The 22277-nt window shown below is 34.0% G+C and overlaps 1 protein-coding gene across 5 annotated transcripts in view; it reads left to right on the top strand.

The window, feature by feature from the left end:
- Positions 1 to 22277, top strand: part of Grik2 (glutamate ionotropic receptor kainate type subunit 2) — a 744982-nt gene that overhangs the window by 221304 nt on the left and 501401 nt on the right. For all 5 annotated transcript variants that reach the window (XM_004660601.2, XM_045155009.1, XM_045155007.1 and 2 more), the window contains one exon: positions 19500 to 19667. In XM_004660601.2, coding sequence (XP_004660658.1) covers positions 19500 to 19667 — 168 coding nt within the window. The remainder of the gene's footprint in view (positions 1 to 19499; positions 19668 to 22277) is intronic.

Raw genomic sequence — 22277 nt, 5'->3', positions numbered from 1 at the left:
TATGGTATGATTTAATATGCTCTCCTTTTTACTTTCTTTGGCAAGAACTCCTTTCATAAACTGAAAATAACTCATGAATGAATTATAACCAGTATCTATTCATGTTTTAGAAGCTCCATGAATTTATAATGAATTCTATTCTTTGTATTCTGTTTGACTGATGAGAGGGTCAGAAGCCCAATTTATAGGTTAAATGCTATTAGAGAGCTATGCATTGTATGACATATTTCATTAAAGCAAATTCCATGAGATGGGGTTTTTACAAGCAGGAATTTCACACATCTGACCAAGAATCTTTCTCAAGATCATTTTATAATTGCTAAGAATAAGAAAAATGACCAGAATGCATGCTTTTTTTGTTGTTAAATTTTCCAGTTAGAATTTATGTTCTGAGGGAATGTTAGTTGTGAGTGGATAGTTTGGCACAAAAATGTAAATATAAAGTATGATTATCACTTTATAATATCTATATAAACTAAAGAATATATGTATAGTTTCATGTAATTATATGTTAGTGAGAGTGGTTTGCTGAAAATGAAATCCTGTTGAAAAATTATCTTTCTAAAGAGTAGTAAAGGTTAGGTACAAATTGATCTAAGAAAATTAAAAAGCATATAGAATCCCTTGTTTCTCATTAAAAGATTAATAGCATTTGAAAACTATGCCTGATATCTTTGTTCACAAAATTAAAGAATTTCCAAATAAAAGCTTAATGTGGGGCTGGAGAGATGGCTTAGCGGTTAAGCGCTTGCCTGTGAAGCCTAAGGACCCCGGTTTGAGGCTCGGTTCCCCAGGTCCCACGTTAGCCAGATGCACAAGGGGGAGCACCCATCTGGAGTTCGTTTGCAGAGGCTGGAAGCCCTGGCGCGCCCGTTCTCTCTCTCTCTCCCTCTATCTGTCTTCCTCTCTGTGTCTGTCGCTCTCAAATAAATAAATAAAAAAAAATTTTTAAAAAAAGAGCTTAATGTAGCATGTAATCATACTATAACAACTCCATATATAAGGACTTATCTGATAGATTACATTGATAGCCATTGATAGTACATAATAAATCACCTTAACATTTAGATAACTTCCATTTTCCCTTATGCTCAATGTAATTTCTTAGCCTAATTTAGTAGACATGAAACTGTGACAGAATTACAGAACAAGATAAGACAATGTATAATTAAGTGATAAATGCTATAGTTTTAAACTTTGCTGAAACTGTAAATATAAAAATATGAAAAGTAAATATTGCCTGGAATAATATACATTTCCTATACATTGTAACATTAATTTTACTCATTTTAGTCAATGGCCAAAGGGAAATTGCAGAGCTCAGGATTACAAACTATGCTATTTGAAAGGCTGTTAGAAGATAAGTTTGGCTAATTATCCACATAATGCTTGTTAATAAGCCAATCATTTATCCAAATATGTAATGAGCTATTTTATTATGAACAATTTTTTCTTTCTTTATTTGTTAAGCAATATATGTACCTTAGTTTATTTATGGTAATATGTAACATGTAAAACATAATATTGAATAGCTTCCCTTTTTTGGTACAATTAAGTGTTCCATGTTTCTCAGCCACTGTGGATGGCTTGATCCTTAAAATCTAAAGTAGAGCTAAAATTTGGACAAATAACAAGAACAATATTTTGAAATGGTAAGGCTCACAAATTTTGATGATTTGCTAAATCTTACATGTTTATTAGATGAAATAATTTCATTGATATCTTTTTATCACTGTTAGGACAAAATGGACAGATGGTATGAGAGAATCTATGACACAAAAACTATTGCATCATTTTAAATTCAGTTTCTATTTTTCACCTCATCTAAACTCAATGCATGTATAAATATAAGAATTCGTGTATGGGACAGCTATCATGCATATATGCCGATCTATCTATCATGTATTTATCCAACTGTCTTGTCTATCCATCCCTCCCTCTCGCCTTCCCTCAATGGTGAAGTACAGTATACAGGTTTGATATTTACTTTGCGAAAACTTACAGTTTGAGTCTTCTGTCCCTTTTCTGCTTTTTGTTGTGATCTTAGACTCAAGAGTTCATGGAATTCTGATTTATATTGGTTTCTAGTAAATTATGGAGCTGTGCTCACACTTTTCTCTCCCACCTGTGAATCTGTATGGTTTTATTCACAGGGTCAGTTAACAAGTACTTTCAAACATTCATTTTCATACATTTCCTTTTCCTTTCTCTCTCCCATTTCCTTCTTTTTCTTTTCTCTTCAACTTCCTTTTAATATATGTCCTTATTAGGACAGTTATTTAGAAGAAAGAGGAGAAACTTACATACTTACATTTCAAATTGCTAGAAATTAGATATGACTTTAAAACCTCTTAACTTTACTTTTCACTTCTTTATGCAGAAATTTAGCTATATAAAGTACAAGTTGACCAGAAATCTGCAGTTACCTCAGAACAAGCTAAATTAGTGTTATTTCTTCCTAACCCTTTCATTCCAAGTTTGAATAAAAGTGACAGAGAATTACAGTGTAGAAAGTAACTGATTAGCATAATAATTCATAGGATAGAACTATGACTGGATTATATTTCAAATAGATAACCCATTTCTAGAAAATTGATTTGTATCCATAATTTGGGATACGAAAACACTTTTCTAATGGATGTGGTACTAACAGGAAAGATGGAATTCTAACACAAATCTTGTTATGATGTCTGCTGTTTAGTACAAAGTTAAGGATTACTCCAGTACACCTGTGGAAATTTGGTCATGGATGAAATTTAACCTGGTCTGTGCTACCGAGCACTAGGGATGACTCAACTAAGTCACCATACTAACTTTCCTTCCTCCAGTCAATGTCACTACACACAATGGCTTGGTAATATTACTTTCTAAACATTATCACCTATTTTACAAAACACATATTTTCTTCAGAAGCATGAGTTCACTTAGTAGCTTTGCTTGTTATAAAAACTAACATTATGCCATAAATAGTACTGACCGGCAAGGAACTCATTAACCTAATTAATAATCCACTCCATTTCTACCAGTGTTCATTGAGTGCTTTTTCTTTGTGCTGAGAACCCAAGTCAGATTAGTGGGAAAGACAATAGGAACTTTCCTTCCAGTTAATAGCTAGGCAAACTGAGTCACAAGACACCAAATAGAATGGATATAAATTAATGTAGAAGAGCAGAATAGACCTTCAACCTCCCTTCCCATACCAGCTGTTGATATTGGCACTTGAAGACAGATGCCGCAAACATCTCAAGTGGAGTGAGGTGGAGACAGTGTATGAAACAGCTTAAAAATCGTACTTAGAGGAAAAATAGTTGTTTATATTTGTATCATTTTCTCCCTATGTTTTCATTCTGTGAGTCTGCCCACAAATAACCTTATCGACAGCATTTCACAAATGTGTCTTTTTATGCCACAGTATTTTTTTTTCCCCCTGTGGGTAACAAACAAGTATGTGCGAAGAAAAAAATATAAGATGCTTTTGCTCAAATTAGGACTATGGGATATTTGTTGTCTTTTGAGAACAGCTAAATACATATTCATGACATCCTACAAATGTAACAGAAATTCCACTGATGCCTCTAGGCAGACTTCAACTAGGTCACAGGAGAAAAATATGGTATATATGTTAGTTATGGTAAATCTATTGGGAGGAATCCATTTTTGAAGGTTGGGTTAGAAAGGGAATCTTTTTTGGCTTATGTATATTTATAGGGCTTACATTTACTCTCTCATGGTTCCCCTGTGTGATGTATTGTACTGGCTCATTTTGACAGTATTGGATGAGGCACAAAGTTTTAACCTCTATTCTCTCATAATTATATAGACATGTACACAGTACATGGTGACCTGGGAATGATGATTAGAACATCTGTTATGATAAATGAAACAGAGAATGAGAGTTGATTTTTGAATTGTAAAGCACTGAAAGTCACTCTTCTGATCTGTGGCTGTATGCAAATAGCCATGTTTGAAAACCTTGTTGAGCCCTGTCATTCTTCAACTTAGCAGAGGTGGAAATGAGGATTGGCTCTCATTGTTCTCATTCTGGTGTTGCTGGCAAGAGAGTCATTCATCTTTGTGCAAATCAATGAAGTTATGCTATGTTTTACAGTAACTTGCACAGCAGTATGAGCATTCCAGAGACTGTAGGAAAGCTTCAGTTTAAAGTAACCAATAATGTCTGGATAACCTCTTCCTGGTAAGGCATACGGTAGTTATCTTTGTCATGTAGCCTGCACAGGCAGGTACATAGGATAATACTTACAGAAATAAACATCACCCTCATACTCCTTCCTCTAAATAGAGGACTAATTGAAGACTCATCTTAGGGACAACTACTGAGTTTGCCTTGAGAAGGAACTTCTGCTAGTCTCCTGCTTCATCACCTTCTTTCTTCACATCAAGACAGCCTGTGTTGGGATAACCAGCTACCTTTCTCTGAGCTGCTCAACCACAAGCAAAAGATATTTTAAAAGATTCCTTTAAAATTAATTTTCACATATTTGTTTTGCATTGATATCTGTCTAACTTTTCACTTCTTTTATTCTACTTAATTCACAATCAGTTTCCAACTTGAACTACAATTTGGTTGTGGAGAGCCCAGTGCTCCTGAAGCTTGGAAGGAACAAGACACCCACACAGGAAATAAGACATGTGCTTTGGTATGAGATGAAGAGGAGGTATTATCTTTGCTTGGCCAGTATTGCCTCTCTAATAGTACCTCATCTTTTTGTCTAATTTTCCATCTCATTGTTTTGTAACGTTAATGCAATTTGTCTCCACGGTGATAGGTTGCACATAGTGTATTATCCAGTATTTCTGCTGGACAAAATCTCTGACCAAAGAAAAGTGGTGAAAGGGAGGTATCCAGAGCTAGAGATAGCTAGTTATATCCTGCTTGCAGTGAGGTACCAGAGTCTAATGAGTGTTGGTGTTCAGCCAAATCTCTCATTTTTATATAGCCCACAGAATGGTGTTGCCTAAAGCTAAGGTGGTTCTGACTCTCTTAATTATCCCAGTCAAGATAATCCTTCACACAGAGGCTAATCTAATCTACATAAACCTTCAGAATTGCTTCTTGGTTCTTTCAAATTGACAGTCAATATAAACCATCAAACTTGCTGAATAAGTATTTGAATTTAACTCAATTCATTTTATTTGTATTTTAACACTTTCATATCCCTACTTGTTTAGTTGTTTATATTTCAGACATATTTTAATCACAGAGGATATAGTGAAAATTATACCGAGAAAGTAAAATTGTTATCTTCCCTGCCCTCAGAGAATTTTCAGAGGGGCCATTCATTGCAATAGAAGGACATATTCCTTGAAGCTACTGGTACAACCAGAAAGTAGACATTATGAGAAGACTTGGGAAATGTGCATTATGGAGATGGAAAGTATAACTAAGAGTTGCATGAATATTAATAGTCTAAAAATATCAAGATTCATTGGATCTATTTAATACTAGCCTTAAACATGAAAAACCATCTGGGCACATGCCTTTAAAATGAACACTGGGGAGACAGAGGTAGGAGGATCACTGTGAGTTCAAGGCCAGCCTGGAACTACAGAGTGAGTTCCAGATCATCCCAGGCTAGAGTGAGACCTTACTTAAAAACACAAAAATTTTAAAAAAGAAAACCAATGTACTTTTAAATATCTTTTTTATTTTCTGTTCTGTATTATTGGAATCAACATTCCTCATACCACCTACTAACAGAGTAGTTTTGGCCAGTAATAGCCACTAAACACATATATTAAGGACTAGAAATGTGGCTGGTTCCAAGAAATTCTGCCTTAAATGCAAAGGACAAATGTGAGTTTAATATAATATGAGTAGAAAAAGTAAGCTATCTCAATAAAATGTATAATTATGCATGGAAATTATACTATGTTGAATTAGGTTCATTTGCCTACTCTATGCCTTAATTTCAAACAAAAATATGAAATATACAATATTAAATTTCCAATTAATAGAACATATTTTAATTGAGCAAAACAAATAAGTATGTTTAAATTAAATACCTATATCAATGTATATATTACTATGCATGTAAATCTTATTAATTACTTCAAGGGTAATATTAAATTATATAGTAGCTTATGAATTATATTACAATTAAATTATTTTTTTGTTAATTCTAAATTTCTAGAAATCATTTGTTATTATGTATGAATTAAAATTGAAGAAACTTTAGTATAATTTAGTCCTGTTATTCTAAAAGACCTTTCTAAACTCAAAACATGTTTGTACCTATATTTCTATTGATTGAATTCAGTAATGATTTGATGCCTTCTTTCTCAAGTTCTATAAAGAACTTAGATTGCCACTGCCCCCATTTGAGATACATACATACATAGACATATATATATATATTTGAGGTAGGGTCTCCCTCTAGCCCCGGCAAATCTTAAACTGGAATTCACTATGTGGTCTCAGGGTGGCCTCAAACTCATGGTGATCCTCCTACCTCTGCCTCCCGAGTTCTGGGATTAAAGGTGTGCGCCACCACATCCAGCTTACAGATACAACTTTTATTGGTTATATATTGATACAATGTAATTTTACCTCATATATTAATAGAAATTCCAGCTTCTTTGCTTCAACAAGACTCGAAATAACATTCCAATAATGATGAAATTATTGATACTTTGGATATAATTCAAATTACTAGAACCTATGCTTTCATTAAATTAGAAATAATTGCTGCTTTGTGGGTCCAGGAATTTGAAAACAACTGTGAAAGGGCATCTCTCTATGAAGTTGTGATGAATCATTGCTCCCACCTAGAAGAGCTACAGGTTAAACTCTATACTTTCACCCACTAATGTTTTGAGGGACCATGAGGTACTTCTGTATTTTTCCATGATACATCAATCACCAGGGTACACATATAAATGTGGTTTTCTATTGTATGTACCTATGTAACTAAGATGCATTCTCCTACTGCACACAGAAATTTTATGTATGTTATAATCAACTCCAAGTGGAGGTAATACTCTTAGGGAATCTGAAAATGCTGTTTATTTTGGGTTTTTATGTTTGTATTTTTATATTATGAAAACATAAAATTCGCTCATTTTAGTGGGGTACTATATAAATTTCTGTGATATACATTGTATAATGTTCAAATCCGGTTTAATATATTTAGCTCCCCACACAATTTTAATTCTTTTTGGTGAATACTTTCAAAATTCTTTCCTCCAGTGTTTTGAGATGAAAACAAAAGGAAGAAGCAGGTGATTAATTGTTTGACACATGTTTTATTACTTTATGTAAATGTATTTATCTCATTTTGAATTGTTCTTTGTTCAGGATGAAAGATGTATTTTTATTTTTCTTCTTCTGCAGGTGGATATCCAATTTTGCTAACACCATTTGTTGAATAGGTTGTCTGTTTTCCAAGTGTAGGTTTCTGATACCTGTGTCAAAAAATAGATGAGGAAGGCTTTGTAAATTGATGCATCTACTAGGGAAATCAGTGTGGAGGTTTCTAAACAAGCTAAAAAATAAACTACCTGGGCATATACTCAAAGACTCTATATCGTTCCATAGAGATACTTACACATCCATGATCATGGATTCTCTGTTCACAATAGTTACTAAAATGAATCAACCTTCCACACTCTTTTGCTACTTGTGAGCTTTTAGACTCTTGTGGCTCCTTCTCCCATTGCCACAGGCTCTTTTGAGATTTGATACGTGCACTAATTTGCCTCAGACTTTATGGGGGTGCCTCTGTTTGGTAGGTTTGCAAGAGTCTTAACTGCTTAGCCATCTCCACAGCCCACAGATGAGATAATTTATAGATTGTGTGTCTTGTAGTAATAGTGTAATTTCAGCATATAGCATAAATAAATACATCCAGGTAAACTAATTGGGCTTTTAAATAGGTCTTTTTAAGACACAGTTTTAGGGGCTGGGAATGAATCTCAATTAGTAAAGTGCTTGCCTAGCATTAATAAGGCCCTGGGTTCCATCACAAACACTGGATAAACCCAGTGTGGTATGCTGACATATACCTGTAACACCAGCACTTAGCAAGTGGAAAGAAAAAGGTTAGAAATTTGAGATCTTCCTTGCCTGCAAAGATGTTTCAATATAGCCTGGTAAACATATAATGGGATTCTTTGGCTTTGCAAGCACATGCCTAAACTGCTAAGCCGTTTCTCCAGCAAGGTGGACAACAGTCTTGAGGACTAGAGCTTGTTCTCTGGCCTCCACTCACGTGTGTGTGTGTGTGTGTGTGTGTGTGTGTGTGTGTGTGTGTGTGTGTGTGTTCCTGCACACACATGCACACATACAAATATACTCATAAAGAAGTAATGACAATGGCTGTCCAAGTTGCCACAACAGATACCTAAAAAGAATACTTAAGGTTACCCATGACAATAAACACAAGAAATGTGTAGTTGAATTTCATATCACAGTAGATAGGAATAGACTTGTTGGACTTTTCAGAATGTCTGTATGAGCAGTTATCTTTGAGCTAAAGGGAATGGGCCATGTATATTATATGCATAAGTATTTTGAAATTTTACAATGTTTACTAGGTATCCGTCATTTACTGACTCTTCAAGGTAGATATTTTTGTACCAACGTATCGCCATAGCCCTAATCCAATAATTTAGGTATAGTCAATGAGCTGATTACATCCAGCTCCCACTAAAATAAATGAACATAGAACAATTTTGGTAATGCCATAGGCAATGAGTTGACAGGCCCCATAAAGTTTCTGGTGACATGATTTGAGTAACCACACTCTGAGTTATATGCATTATAGATCTCATGGTCATAAAAAATTATAACACCCCCACCCCATTAGAAATTTCATGCATGTCTAGCTTATTCATTTCTACCCCTACATTGGGTAACTAGGGAAACAATGACGTCACTGCCCAGTGTAATACTTAGAATCTCTCATCATTTGTGAAGCACATAATTCTTTTTATAAAATAATATTTTAACTTAATTTATTTTTTGAGAAGGAGAGAGAGGAAGAGAGAGAGAATGGGCATTCCAAGGTGTGCCCTCTTGTGCATCTGGCTTACATGGGTCCTGGGGAATCAAACCTGGCTCTTTTGGCTTTGCAGGCAAGTGCTTTAAACTTCTGCTAAGCCATCTCTCCAGCCCAGAAGTATATAATTACTGGTAAGCCTCATCCCTCCACTACTGAAATAAACTCCTACAACTTTTGTTTTCTGAGTTGCTGGTAGGGGAAATGACATTTTTTTTTATCAATGGAACAACGTAATAACTACAATAAAAACAATTGTTCAGCAAAATAATAATAATAATAATAATAATAATAATAATAATAATAATAACTTAAAAAAACACTTTTACAACAAAATTGCCAGACACTTTACTTGTTCTTATTTCTTATCCTCTGATACAGACCTTTAATATAATGTCCTATAAATATACAGAAAAGGTAAATTATAATATACTGCATACTCTTGTATCCACTGCGTTCATTAGATAATTGACAACATTTTCACACTTTTGCTTTTAATGCCCTAAAGACTTTCAAAATGAATCTGCTCAGAGCAACTTGGTTTTTCTTACATTATAACTATAACATTATTCTCCCCAGGAGAAGTATACTTACTTAGTGTCATACACCATATGTAGTATTTAAACTTGGTCTTTACATCATATTGTATCAAAATAAAAGAAGTTTGACCATTTTATGTTTTGTACAATATTTTGTACAAAATTTATAAGTGAGGAAATATCTGTTTCAATGTGCCTAGGCAGGAATCAAAGAAGTTTAGTAAAATCGTTCACTCAGAAAATCTGAATGTCTTCTGGGAGAACAGTGGATTACTTCCAATTCAGAGCATCAATGTCTATATTAAATGTAAAGTCTATAATGCAGCAATTGGACCACTTTAATAGGGGGGCCTCTTTCGTAGTCTTAGAAGTTAGAGGTGATGTCAGTTTGAACATCCATCATAGCTTTATGAGTCTTACAATCCTCAGTAGTGGTAAAATTGATCTATAGGAGAAAAACATTGGCTAGATTTCAACAGTTGACAAATCTTTCACTTCAAATCTTGGGTCATGATATTCATTTGTGAAAGACTGCTGGGAAAATTTCTGGCCTTTGTGTTTTTTGTAAACTAAGGAAAACTTACCATTTGATCTTCTGTGTCTGCAAAACAAAGAAAAAGAACTTAAACATGAGAAAGAAGGGAATTTTCCTTTGCATCTCTTCATCCTTTAACAAGTCTACCATAGAATGCTGAGTCTACTAACTATTTATGTAAACTCAGAAAAAAGTACCACATGCATATCATTGTTTGAAATATAGAGTTATAAGATATTTGGTGGCAGTTCCTCACTTCACAGAAACTAAGCAAAAATAAAACGTTGAGAATGATTATATTAGATAGTTGTTTGAATCCTGTGGGTTCTGAAGGGAAGTATAGGCAAGCAGTAAAATTTGCCTGAATTTTATATCCAGAATAAAAATTTGAAAATGAAAAATAGCACCCTAGACTCAAAATTGTGAAAGTAGGAGAATGTAGCTGTAAATCTATGAAGAACACATAAGTATACATTCCTAAGATGCTGCTTTATGATGCTGTAGCTCTTATGGGTTTTATAACTCTGGGATAACCTTTTTCTTTCCAATATGATTTTTGAATTCTATAGGATAATTCTACCTTTGTGGACTGCATGCTTATAAAATGTCACATATAACTCTTTAACACTTCATAAGAAACTGAATGTCTAGAGGTAACCACTTTTAGAGAAGTTATAAGGCACAAAACAAATATTATTTTCAATATTCAAAATGAACATTAAATTATATAAAGGGAAGTGTTCCTGTTCAAGTCTTGTGAACAATTATTCCTTTGCAGTTTCATAGGTAGAAAAAAATAACTCTGCTATTTATCTTTAATAGCAAATTGAAACCCAAAGTTACCATTTTTAGAATTAGCTGATTTCCATAGAGACTCAATCTTGCAGATTTTCTTTTCTACTTCACAAAGGAGATATATACCCTCTCAATCTTCTGCCCTTCTGCACAGTATCCAGTGAGGATGAAAGAACAGGTCATGGTGGTCCCTCCCACCGGTACTGACACCACCACCATTGTTCTTGATGTTTTGATAAGTAAATCATATAACCTCATTTTTTCCTTCATTCTTTTACCTCACATTTTGTTCACATGATTTTCTCATATTACATATCTATCTGCAGGGGCTAATGTATCCTGTGCTGTTATGAATGTTCTTGTGCAAGTTCTTTTTTGTGATAAACTTATGCACACATATTTGTTGGGTATATATGCTAGAGTGAAATTGCTGAATAACAGGGCTTGTGAATTTTCCTTGTTAGAAGACTCTCACAATACAGTTTTCAAAGTATGGTAAACTCATTTATCTTATTTACATGTCAAATATTCTGATGAATATAAATACTATGAATTATGGTTTAGTTTTCATTATCAAAATGATTGTAAAATTAGTCACAGTTCATTTGTTTATTGCCCATTTGAAACTTCATTTATAGGATATTTATTTAAATGCTATTTTCTAATATATATATATATATATATATATATATATATATATATATATATATATATATATATGGTTTGTTATGGACATACTTAGTATGAGTATGTACATACCTCATGTTGGTACCATCCTTTCCTCATCCCTGCCCCTGCCCCTTTTCTGAAGGGGCCCTCCTCAATGGGGATGCAGGTTATCCCTATGGGAATTGTGGGTCATGAGTGCTATTTTCTTTTTATTTATCATTTTAATTTTTTTTCTGTCTTTTCTTCTCTCAAACACACATACATAATGAATTCTATGTTTGGTTAGCATGTTAAATTCAATGTGCTAAGACATAGTAGATTCTATTACATTCTTTTTCTTGTAACTGCTTGATGGCTTGTCTAATTATGTGCACCTTTTCTTGCCAGTGTGAAGTGCCACATCACTACAATTTTTAAATGTATTTCTTTGTTGATTGGTGATGCTGACAATTTTCACATATCCGTTATCCATTTGTATGTCATCCTTTGTGATTACTATGTATATTGATATGCTTATTTAAAATTTCTAGAAATTTACACACTATAAAGTCTGAATTATGAAAAAGAAATAGAAAATGTTGAAAAGGCAAGTATTGGGTAAACAGATTAAATCAATCATAAAAAAACTAGCAACATAGAAAAGTTCAGGACCTGATGGCTTCACTGATGAATTCCAACAAGAATGTAAAAATTAATACCATTTCTTTTCAAACTGTTTCAAAAATTAGAAGAAGTAAATGTAACTTCAAATTTATCTTAGAGTTCACCTCTTGTACCAATACCAAGTGATGACAAAAAAATTCTAGGGAAAATTGACACCAATATTCCTGATGAACACAGATGCAAAATTCTTTTTCAAGAAAAGAGTAAATTGAATTCAGCAACATATGAAAAAAACCATATACCATAACCAAGTGAGATTTGTACTTGGGATATTAGGATGAGTTAGCATGAATAACTCAATAAATATAGAATATTACATTTATGGATGGAATATAAAGCATATGATCATCTCCATATGTATAGAAAAGGTACATAAAATATTTACTATTTTATGGCAAAAATGACATCAGAAAAAATATAACATAATAATACACGTGGGTTATCTCATATACAGTGGTGAGCATTTGAAAGGTTTTCCTCTAAGATCACATACAAGACAGCAATACATATTCATGCCATATGCATTCTACACAATATTGGAGGTGCTGGTCATAGAAATTAGGCCAAAGGAAGATATAAAGAAAAATTTAAAAAGGAAAAAGTAAACCTTGTATTGCAGATGACATGTTCATATACATATATATCTCCAAAGACTCTATAAAACCTTTTAAAACTAATACAGTAATTCACTAAAGTAATAACATAAAAATAAATATACAAAAGTACCATTCCAAAACCCTTACAGCGGGTAAATCCTCCAGTGCCATTTATAATAACATCAAAGTAAAAATAAAATGTGGAGTGGAAAAATATATGTATTGAAAGCAGTAAGATGTTGGTGAAGGAAACTGAGGAATATATTGTGTTCATGGATTGAAATAATTCAGTATAAAGACATCTAAAACCCTGATGATAAAAATTGGAAAAGGAATGAAGTTGACATAGTGCAGAAGTCACCACATTTAATTTTGGGATGAGAATTTGTATATTCATGAAGAGTTGCTCTACAATTTTACTTTGTTATATTTTTGTTGAGTTATTATTCATCTTTTAAATAATTTAGTCTTTTTTTTTTTTATTTTGGTTTTACAACGTAGTGTCTCACACTAGCTCAGCCTGATTTGGAATTCACTATGTAGTATCAGGCTGGCCTTGACCTTGAACTCATGGTGATCATCCTGCCTCTGCCTCTGCCTCCCATGTGCTGGGATTAAAGGTGTGCATTACCATGCCTGGCTAATTTGGCCATTTATCCACCTTTCAAACCAATATATTTTGCTGTTTTTCCCATTGAATATTTCATTTTCAATTCACTTAGTTCTGTTCTATGTTATATTATTCTTCTCTTAATTTTCTGTGTATTTGATTGACTAATCTTATTCCAATTGTTGAGATGAAAACTCAGGGTGTGAATTTCTTCTTTTCTAGTCCTTTGATCATACCATATAGCTGATTTTTTTTTAATTCTTAAACATTTTCTTCCATAAATATCCCCTTTTTCCACAAATAAGATAGTTTCTCTATTTTCTCCACTAATTATTTATTGTGTGCTATTTAATTGTTTTGTCTTAGTGCTCCCTGAAAGGGGTGGGTTATACTTTAATTATTTTTATTTTAATTATTTTTATTTTTATGAGAGAGAGAGAAAGAGAGAATGGGCATGCCAGGGCTTGCAGCCACTGCAAACCAACTCCAGATACGTGTGCCACCTTGTGCATCTGGATTACATTGGTTCTGGGGAATTGAACCTGGGTCTGTTGGCTTTGCAGGCACTACTTTAACCTCTAAGCCATCTTTCTAGCCCTGGTTTATGCTTGTTATACAGAAATTATTATATTTACTCTCTTCGTAATATAATGGAAAGAAGATGAATATTACAGTGACTACTATTTTTATATTATCTAAAATTTATGAAATTTTCTTTCCATCCCATTGTTGAATATAAAACTAGTCATTTGTAGTTCTTTCTTCATTAAATATCATTATTTTATAGGCTTGCTTTCTGTTTGTAAAATAATTAGTTAATGACATCTCAAAAGGGTCTTCATAATATCAAACATGGTGATTATACCTTTTTCAACTTTAATCAGTTACTGTGCTAAATGTTAATAATTCTTTAATTGTTCAAATAAAAATTTTTAAAAGTTCTTCTTAGTTGATTGGTGGTAGCCACCAAATTTTTCTTAATGCAATTCTTACTAGATATGTTTACCCTCCCTACTAACACCTGTCCTAATACATGTAAGATATGCTAAGCTATTCATTTGTTCTCTTATCTTGAGTTATTATTGAGTAGCTTAGAGAAAGATATATGGTCTGTGAAGCTGTCATTATACTGAGATTTTTGCATTTTTTATAAATTATGTGACTCTGAGACTGAATCGATAACAATTAATAATTCATTTTGTTTAATTAAGGTAGAATGAATTATGCTAAGAAATTTCAAAGATTCCTTTAAATCTTTAAAGCAGTGATAAATATGTAACCTTAAGAATGAATTGAAATTATTAGTAAATGACAAGAAAACTTTAAGTCACTATCACTAATATTGAACATTTCTATCTGATATCACATTGAAATTACAATTCTGAACTGAGAACTATAGACAATTCATATTTTGATAAAAATACTTCAGAATTATATTTGTCAATTAAATGACTGTTATTCCTAATAAATTTATAATTACAAAACTTTTTGTATAAAATCTTACACTTCGAATTACATTTTATGGTGTCATCATATCTCACATTGTAGGAAATTTTGTGTATTTTGTCCAAGTAAATTTTTGGAGCAAGCTGCTGATTTTTAAAATTTCACATGAGGCACTCCATGACTTGTAGCTCTGTGATGTTTTGCCATGGAATTCATTCTTGTTAAGTACTACTGCCTGAAATTGCTTTGAAGATTTGGTGACATCTCATATTCATGGACTGTTAACTTGGTGACAATTCTTCTGGGTGCTTTTTATGAGAGAACATTTATCCTTAAAAAACAACTCCAGGGCTGGAGAGATGGCTTAGCGGTTAAGCGCTTGCCTGTGAAGCCTAAGGACCCTGGTTCGAGGCTCGGTTCCCCAGGTCCCACGTTAGCCAGATGCACAAGGGGGCGCACGCATCTGGAGTTCGTTTGCAGAGGCTGGAATCCCTGGCGTGCCCATTCTCTCTCTCTCCCTCTATCTGTCTTTCTCTGTCTGTCGCTCTCAAATAAATAAATAAATTAAAAAAAAAACCTCCATTTATTAGTCTCTCTGATCAGACTTTTCCTAAAATAGATAAATAATCTTATATTGAGGTAGAAATCAAGTGCTCAAATGGGCATAAGAGCAAGTAAAGACTGAAAATGTGAGCTCAGTCTGGCCTCTGAACCCATGCTCACACCACTGATGCCTGCCACACTTACATGACATGTAGCTTGGTTCTGAATACCTATTGAACATGTAAACTTCTTAATATTCTCAACATAAATCATCTGCCATTTTAAAGGGTATTTTTGTATTTCCCAAATTGATCACTTAAGTTACCCATCTCACCCTGAAATTGGGTAAAGAATAAGGAAAACAATTATTGCACCAAATTAAAGCTTTCCTTACTTCCTCAACATAGTTTTTTTTTTTTTTTTTTTTAATACTGTGGCCTTTTCTGAGTTCTCATTCTGCATAATCATAGAAATCTTTACAATATCATGACATCTTACAAAAACTTGAATAGGTAGTTTGCTAACTGCATTGCAGAGTGGCGTACAGGTGTCAAAAACCTTGGATGTGGTATGATTCACTGGGATGAGGAACTGGTTTATGCACAGTAGTTTAATTTGTGTATGATTGTGCTGACACTACATGGTTTAGAAATTAAAATAGAGGAGACAAATATTCTTCCTTTTTAGTGTTCTGGTTTCTAAGTTCATAGAGCTCAGACAGAGTTTTTTACATAACACAGTCCACTTTCTTTCCCTTTACCAACCAACAATAAAAAAGGGATTTTTTTCAAGGCCAGATATCTAGGCTACAGAGAGCAACAATATCAGAAAGGAAGATCAGGGAGAAGAATAAAAAGAGTGAGGAAGGACATTACTTTTGAAGGTGACAAATTAACAGGACATGTTTCATTTTTTTTAAACTACCATCTCTTTGTGTGTGTGTGTGTGTGTGTGTGTGTGTGTGATGTCTGGTACACATGTATGTGCAGATGTTTGCCTCAGGCACATGCATTAGAAGACCAGTGAACACCTTCTGGTGTCTTTTTATTGCTCAGCAACCTTATCAACTTATTTCCTTAAGAGAGGGTCTCTCAACATAGACTTATCAGTCAGCAAGACCCAGCAATATCTCAGGCCTCCCCAAACTCTGCCACCCCAAAAATTGGCATTAAAATCATGAGAGGTTATGTCCAGCTTTCTATGTGGATTCCAGGTAGTTGAACTTGGTGGTCTTAAAGAATTTCGTGCTGAAGGGGAATATCCTCTTAACTACTGACCCATCTACCAACCCTACACTTCACATGTTTTGGTCAATTTTTTTGCTTTCCTTTGATAGAGGAATTTTGCTGTTTTGAAGAAGTAAGTAATGGGCTGGAGAAATGGCTTAGTGGTTAAGCGCTTGCCTGTGAAGCCTAAGGACCCCGGTTCAAGGCTCGATTCCCAGGACCCACGTTAGCCAGATGCACAAGGGGGCACACGCATCTGGAGTTCTTTTGCAGTGGCTAGAAGCTCTGGCGCACCCACTCTCCTCTCTCTCTCTCTCTCTCTCTCTCTCTCTCTCTGCCTCTTTATCTCTCTGGCTGTTACTCTCAAATAAATAAACAAAGAAAATTTAAAAAAAAGAAGTAAGTAATGGATGTTATGTCTTCTGGAAAGCAGTTTAGAGAAAAAAAAATAAATAAGTGCCACTTTATTCTCATTTCTTATGGGTAAGATACTGGGATGTGAAAGAATTTTGTATTTTTAACAAAAAAGTATAATCTTTGGGCTGAGTTTTGCCTTCTGAGTAAAAGGAGACAATTTTAATTTAAATTCCCCACTGTTTAGCAGTACAGTTTATATCGTTATGCACTATTGACAATTCTTTATTAGAATATAAACTTTGAACAAATAAATTTCAGCTCTTAAGAATGTATATGTGAGCCGGGCGTGGTGGCGCACGCCTTTAATCCCAGCACTCGGGAGGCAGAGGTAGGAGGATCGCTATGAGTTCAAGGCCACTCTGAGACTACAGAGTTAATTCCAGGTCTGCCTGGACCAGAGTGAGACCCTGCCTCGAAAAACAAAAACAAACAAAAAAAAAGAATGTATATGTGTATGTGTTTGTATGCTTATGCATCTCAGCCCTAAATATTTTTTTTCATTTTTCTCAACATCCATGATTGTAAACTATATCCCATAGTAATTCCCTCTCTCCTCCCACTTTCTCCTTTGAAACTCCACTTTCCATCATATCCCCTTCCTCTCTCAATCAGTCTCTCTTTTATTTTGATGTCACAATCTTTTCGTCCTATAATGATGATCTTATGTAGGTAGTGTCAGGTACTGTGAGGTCATGGATATCAAGGCCATTTTGTGTCTGGAGGAGCACGCTGTAAGGAGCCCCACCCTTCCTTTGGCTCTTACATTCTTTCTGTCACTACTTCTGCAATGGACCCTAACACTTGGAAGGTGTGATTGAGATTTTTTCAGTGTTGAGTACTCTGTCACTTTTTCTTAGAACCATTATGCCTTCTGAGTCATTCCAAGGTCACTGCCATCTGAAAAGAGAAGTTTCTCTAACCAAAAGTTAGAGTAGTATTAATATATGAGTATGAACATAAAGAGAAGTGCATGCTGGGCAGTTTGGTAAGCATGGTGTATATATTTAGCCAGACACCAGCAGACATTACACCCCTAGGGCTCATGACTACTCCTGTTGTAAGTTTTAAGTTTCAGGGATGTATTACCCATGGAGCAGGTCTCCAGTTGAATTAGAGGGCAGTGGGTTTCTCCCATAATAGATGTGCTACTATGGCACCTGTTGGCTCATTTGGCCTGACTGACCAAATATAAGGCTTGCAGTATCCACTGTTAGGTATCTTCCTTGGTGATTTCTCTCTCTCTCCCATTGAACTGCATGCAGCATGGCTTTTTCCAGCATTCTGTCATCTGGTCTACATGGAAAAGGTTTTCGGCTCAGTTCCAGCAGGATTTCTCAGTGACCTTGCAGCCCAAGTATGTGGAATCTTCAGCAATAGGGCTTTCCCATCTATTCCTGGTGGGAAACCAAAGGCTTCAGCAATAGCCTGTAATGTTTTGGTGGCATCAGGGACCTCCCTGGACAACTCAGTGGAAGGCATCACATCCCTGGCACTGAACATTTTCTAGTAACAATCTATGGCTCCTGGGTTCCATTGTCCAAAATAGTAGGTTTCCATATGACTTATTTGTATCCTCTTAGATTTTGATTAGTCTTCCCTCCATCTTTCCTTAATTCAATCTCTTCCCCTGACCTCATTTAGGCCTTTTTACTCCCATTAATCTGTTGTTCTACTTAAATATATACAAAACCATCCTATTAAGTCCTCCCCACCCCTCCCTTTCTATTCCCTTTATATCTCCTTTCTAGCTTACTGGCTTATGCTACTGAGTTTTCTTCCTACTCAAACAGAAGTCATTTGTAGCTAGTATCCACATATGCAAGAGAACATGTGATGTTTTGCTTTCTGGGCCTGGTTTACCTCACTTAGTATAATGCTTTCAAGATCCATCCATTTCCAGCAAATTTCATAACTTCATTTTTCTTTACCACTGAGTAGAACTCCATCATGTAAATGTGCCATATCTTCATTGTCCACTTATCAGATGAAAGACATCTAGGCTGGTCCCATTTTCTAGCTATTGTGAATACAGCGACAATAAACATTACTGAACAAGTATCTGTAAGGTAGTGAGATGAAAAGTCTTTATTAGTTCTAGAAGAAAAAAATCATAATTAATTTTGAATTAATTTTGTATTTTTGCAGAAATGCCAAAGCAAACTTAAGTATGAATTTATATGAAAGGAAATACACTACAGCTTGTAGAAAAAATTAAGCACAAGCCATATACTTAATCTTATCATACACGTACAAATGCACATATGCATATATAAAATATATAATATGTAGATTTATATATTTATTATTTATATTATTTATTTATATGTATATTATTTATATTTATTATTATTTATTTATCATTATTTATATATATAATATATAAAAATTTCAGACTTTTTCTCTGTATATTGAGATTTGTGATTGTTCTCTTTTGTCTTACCAGGTGGTATTTTTGAATATGTGGAATCTGGCCCTATGGGAGCTGAAGAACTTGCATTTAGATTTGCTGTGAACACAATCAACAGAAACAGAACCTTGTTGCCCAACACCACCCTAACTTATGATACCCAGAAGATCAACCTCTATGACAGCTTTGAAGCATCAAAAAAAGGTAACTGATAGCTGCATGACATTATGTTTATATAAATTCACATATTCTTAAGAGATTTCTTAATTCTATATGCAGTTAAATATGTATTAAGAAGGTAGGGATGTAGCTATCTCATGTAAAAAAAATCTATGTATCATGGAAAATGCTAATAAAAATTAAAAATGAATCTATGTATAACATGGATCCAGTTAAATTTCTTATCAATTGTTTTCTCTATTAATCCTCTTGCCTTGTTCTTAAATATGTCTATATTTAAAAACTCAGCACAATACATAACATATCAGTGAACTCTTAAATTTTAGTCTGCTTGTGTTTTAATCCCACTAATTTCTTACTGAAGTATAACTGTACTGACTAACTTGAAATTTCTGTTTCCAGTTGATTTTAAAAAGTCATTCTAATCTTGGATATTTATTATAGGATTTTGAACAATATTTATTTCTATGTATACTCCATGGATATCCATATGTCTATATATCCATATGTCTGTGTATAATAGAAAGTAAATGACAATATAAAACTGTGTGATATAAATAAATAAAATTTAGGCACATTATTTATGACATGCAGCTATTTTAAATTATAAAAGTAATAAGTATTTTTGTAAAATGTAAATGTAATATTTGAGTACAAAAAAAATAATAAAGAACCATTATTCATGGAAATTTGAATCAAAATAAGTTTTACCAATGAGTCCATTTGAGCATTGTTTCCATAATCTTATGTACTTGATCTTTTTATATATGTAGGTTATACTATAAGGGACTCCTGCTGTTTGTATAGTTATCCTTTATGCAATAAAATTAATTTTAAAAATAAATGTTATTTATTTATTTGAGAGAGAGAGAGAATGGGCCTCCAGCCACTGCAAACAAATTCCACACACATGTACCATCTTTGCATTTGGCTTACATGGGTCCTAGGGAATCAAACCTGGGTCTTTAGACTTTGCAGGCAAGCACCTTAACTGCTATGCCACCTCTCCAGCCCTAAGGTTAATTTTTATAATGTGGATTTTCTCAGAGAGTGGGCTCCTGTATTTTTTTTTTGTCATTTTATACTTAAAAGAGTATTTGCCTTTCTGTAATTCTATTTTTTTTTTTTTACCAGCTGCCTTACATTACTGGAAATATATATAATTATTTGTAATTCTAAGTTGGTGAATATTTCTTCTAAGCTCTTTAATATTAATAGCAACTGATAAGATACAATATTGCTTAAGATGAAAGTGTTCTTTTCACAGCAGCTAACTTGTGTTTATCAAAGCCATATTCTCTCTGCTTTTAGAATTCATACCTTCATGAATACAAATCAGTTTCCACATTTTGGAATCATGTCAGGGTGATGAAAGGTTTAGAAGTCTGAGCAAAAGGTTAAAGTTGACTCTGAAAGGCTACATTTGGCATTGAAAATGTAAAATAAGGCATTAATTGCAAGTCAAGTGCATTTGATTAGTGACATAGTTCATGGTTATTTTCATTAGGAAGAAGCATCCACATAGAAGCATGTGCAATGAGTGCAATAGGTGAAATATTAATAGATTTCTTAGTGGTGACTTCAAAGGGAAAGGGTGAAAACATAGACTAGAATGTCCTGAAAACAAATAGACTACTGTGGGTGAATATCCTAGCAGAAATTCTTGGGTGATAAAGTCACTTGGTTGTCAAAATGTTATAAGAGATTTGGAAGCTTTAATGCTATTAAAACACGCTTTGGAATCAAATCTATTGACTTATTTTGGCCTGAAGCCAGCAAAAGCTCAAATTGGTATATGAGTGACTTTCTTCCTAACATGTTAAAAGAATAAATGTCATATTTGGATTATGTTTTTTGAACTATTACTTCTTAGAGTACATAGAAATATGCAAATGGAGAGATATAAAATAGCTTATGAATATTGTAGGGTCTTAATTAATGTACACAAAGATCATAATACTAATGATTAATTATAAAATACCAATCAATATGGATTTAATTTTTTTTTTAATTTATTTATTTATTTATTTGAGAGGGACAGACACAGAGAGAAAGACAGATAGAGGCAGAGAGAGAGAATGGGCACGCCAGGGCTTCCAGCCACTGCAAACGAACTCCAGATGCGTGCGCCTCCTTGTGAATCTGGCTAACGTGGGACCTGGGGAACCGAGCCTCGAACCGGGGTCCTTAACCACTAAGCCATCTCTCCAGCCCTGGATTTAAATTTTAAAATATTTTTCTAAAACAAGAAAATAATTACAATTATATGTTAAATTTGAGATTTTTTTTTTCTTTTTCTTTTTTTTTTTTTTTTTAAATTATTTATTTATTTATTTGAGAGCGACAGACACAGAGAGAAAGACAGATAGAGGGAGAGAGAGAGAATGGGCGCGCCAGGGCTTCCAGCCTCTGCAAACGAACTCCAGACGCGTGCACCCCCTTGTGCATCTGGCTAACGTGGGACCTGGGGAACCGAGCCTCGAACCGGGGTCCTTAGGCTTCACAGGCAAGCGCTTAACCGCTAAGCCATCTCTCCAGCCCTTTCTTTTTCTTTTTTTTTTTTTGCCTTATGGGTGATACTGCCTCACTCAATTATTGAATACTTTATATTTATATTATATCGAATACTTTATA

This window comes from Jaculus jaculus, chromosome 7 (genome assembly GCF_020740685.1).
Source record: "Jaculus jaculus isolate mJacJac1 chromosome 7, mJacJac1.mat.Y.cur, whole genome shotgun sequence".
NCBI classification, from domain to species: domain Eukaryota; kingdom Metazoa; phylum Chordata; class Mammalia; order Rodentia; family Dipodidae; genus Jaculus; species Jaculus jaculus.
This window is presented reverse-complemented; position numbering and strand designations above follow the sequence as displayed.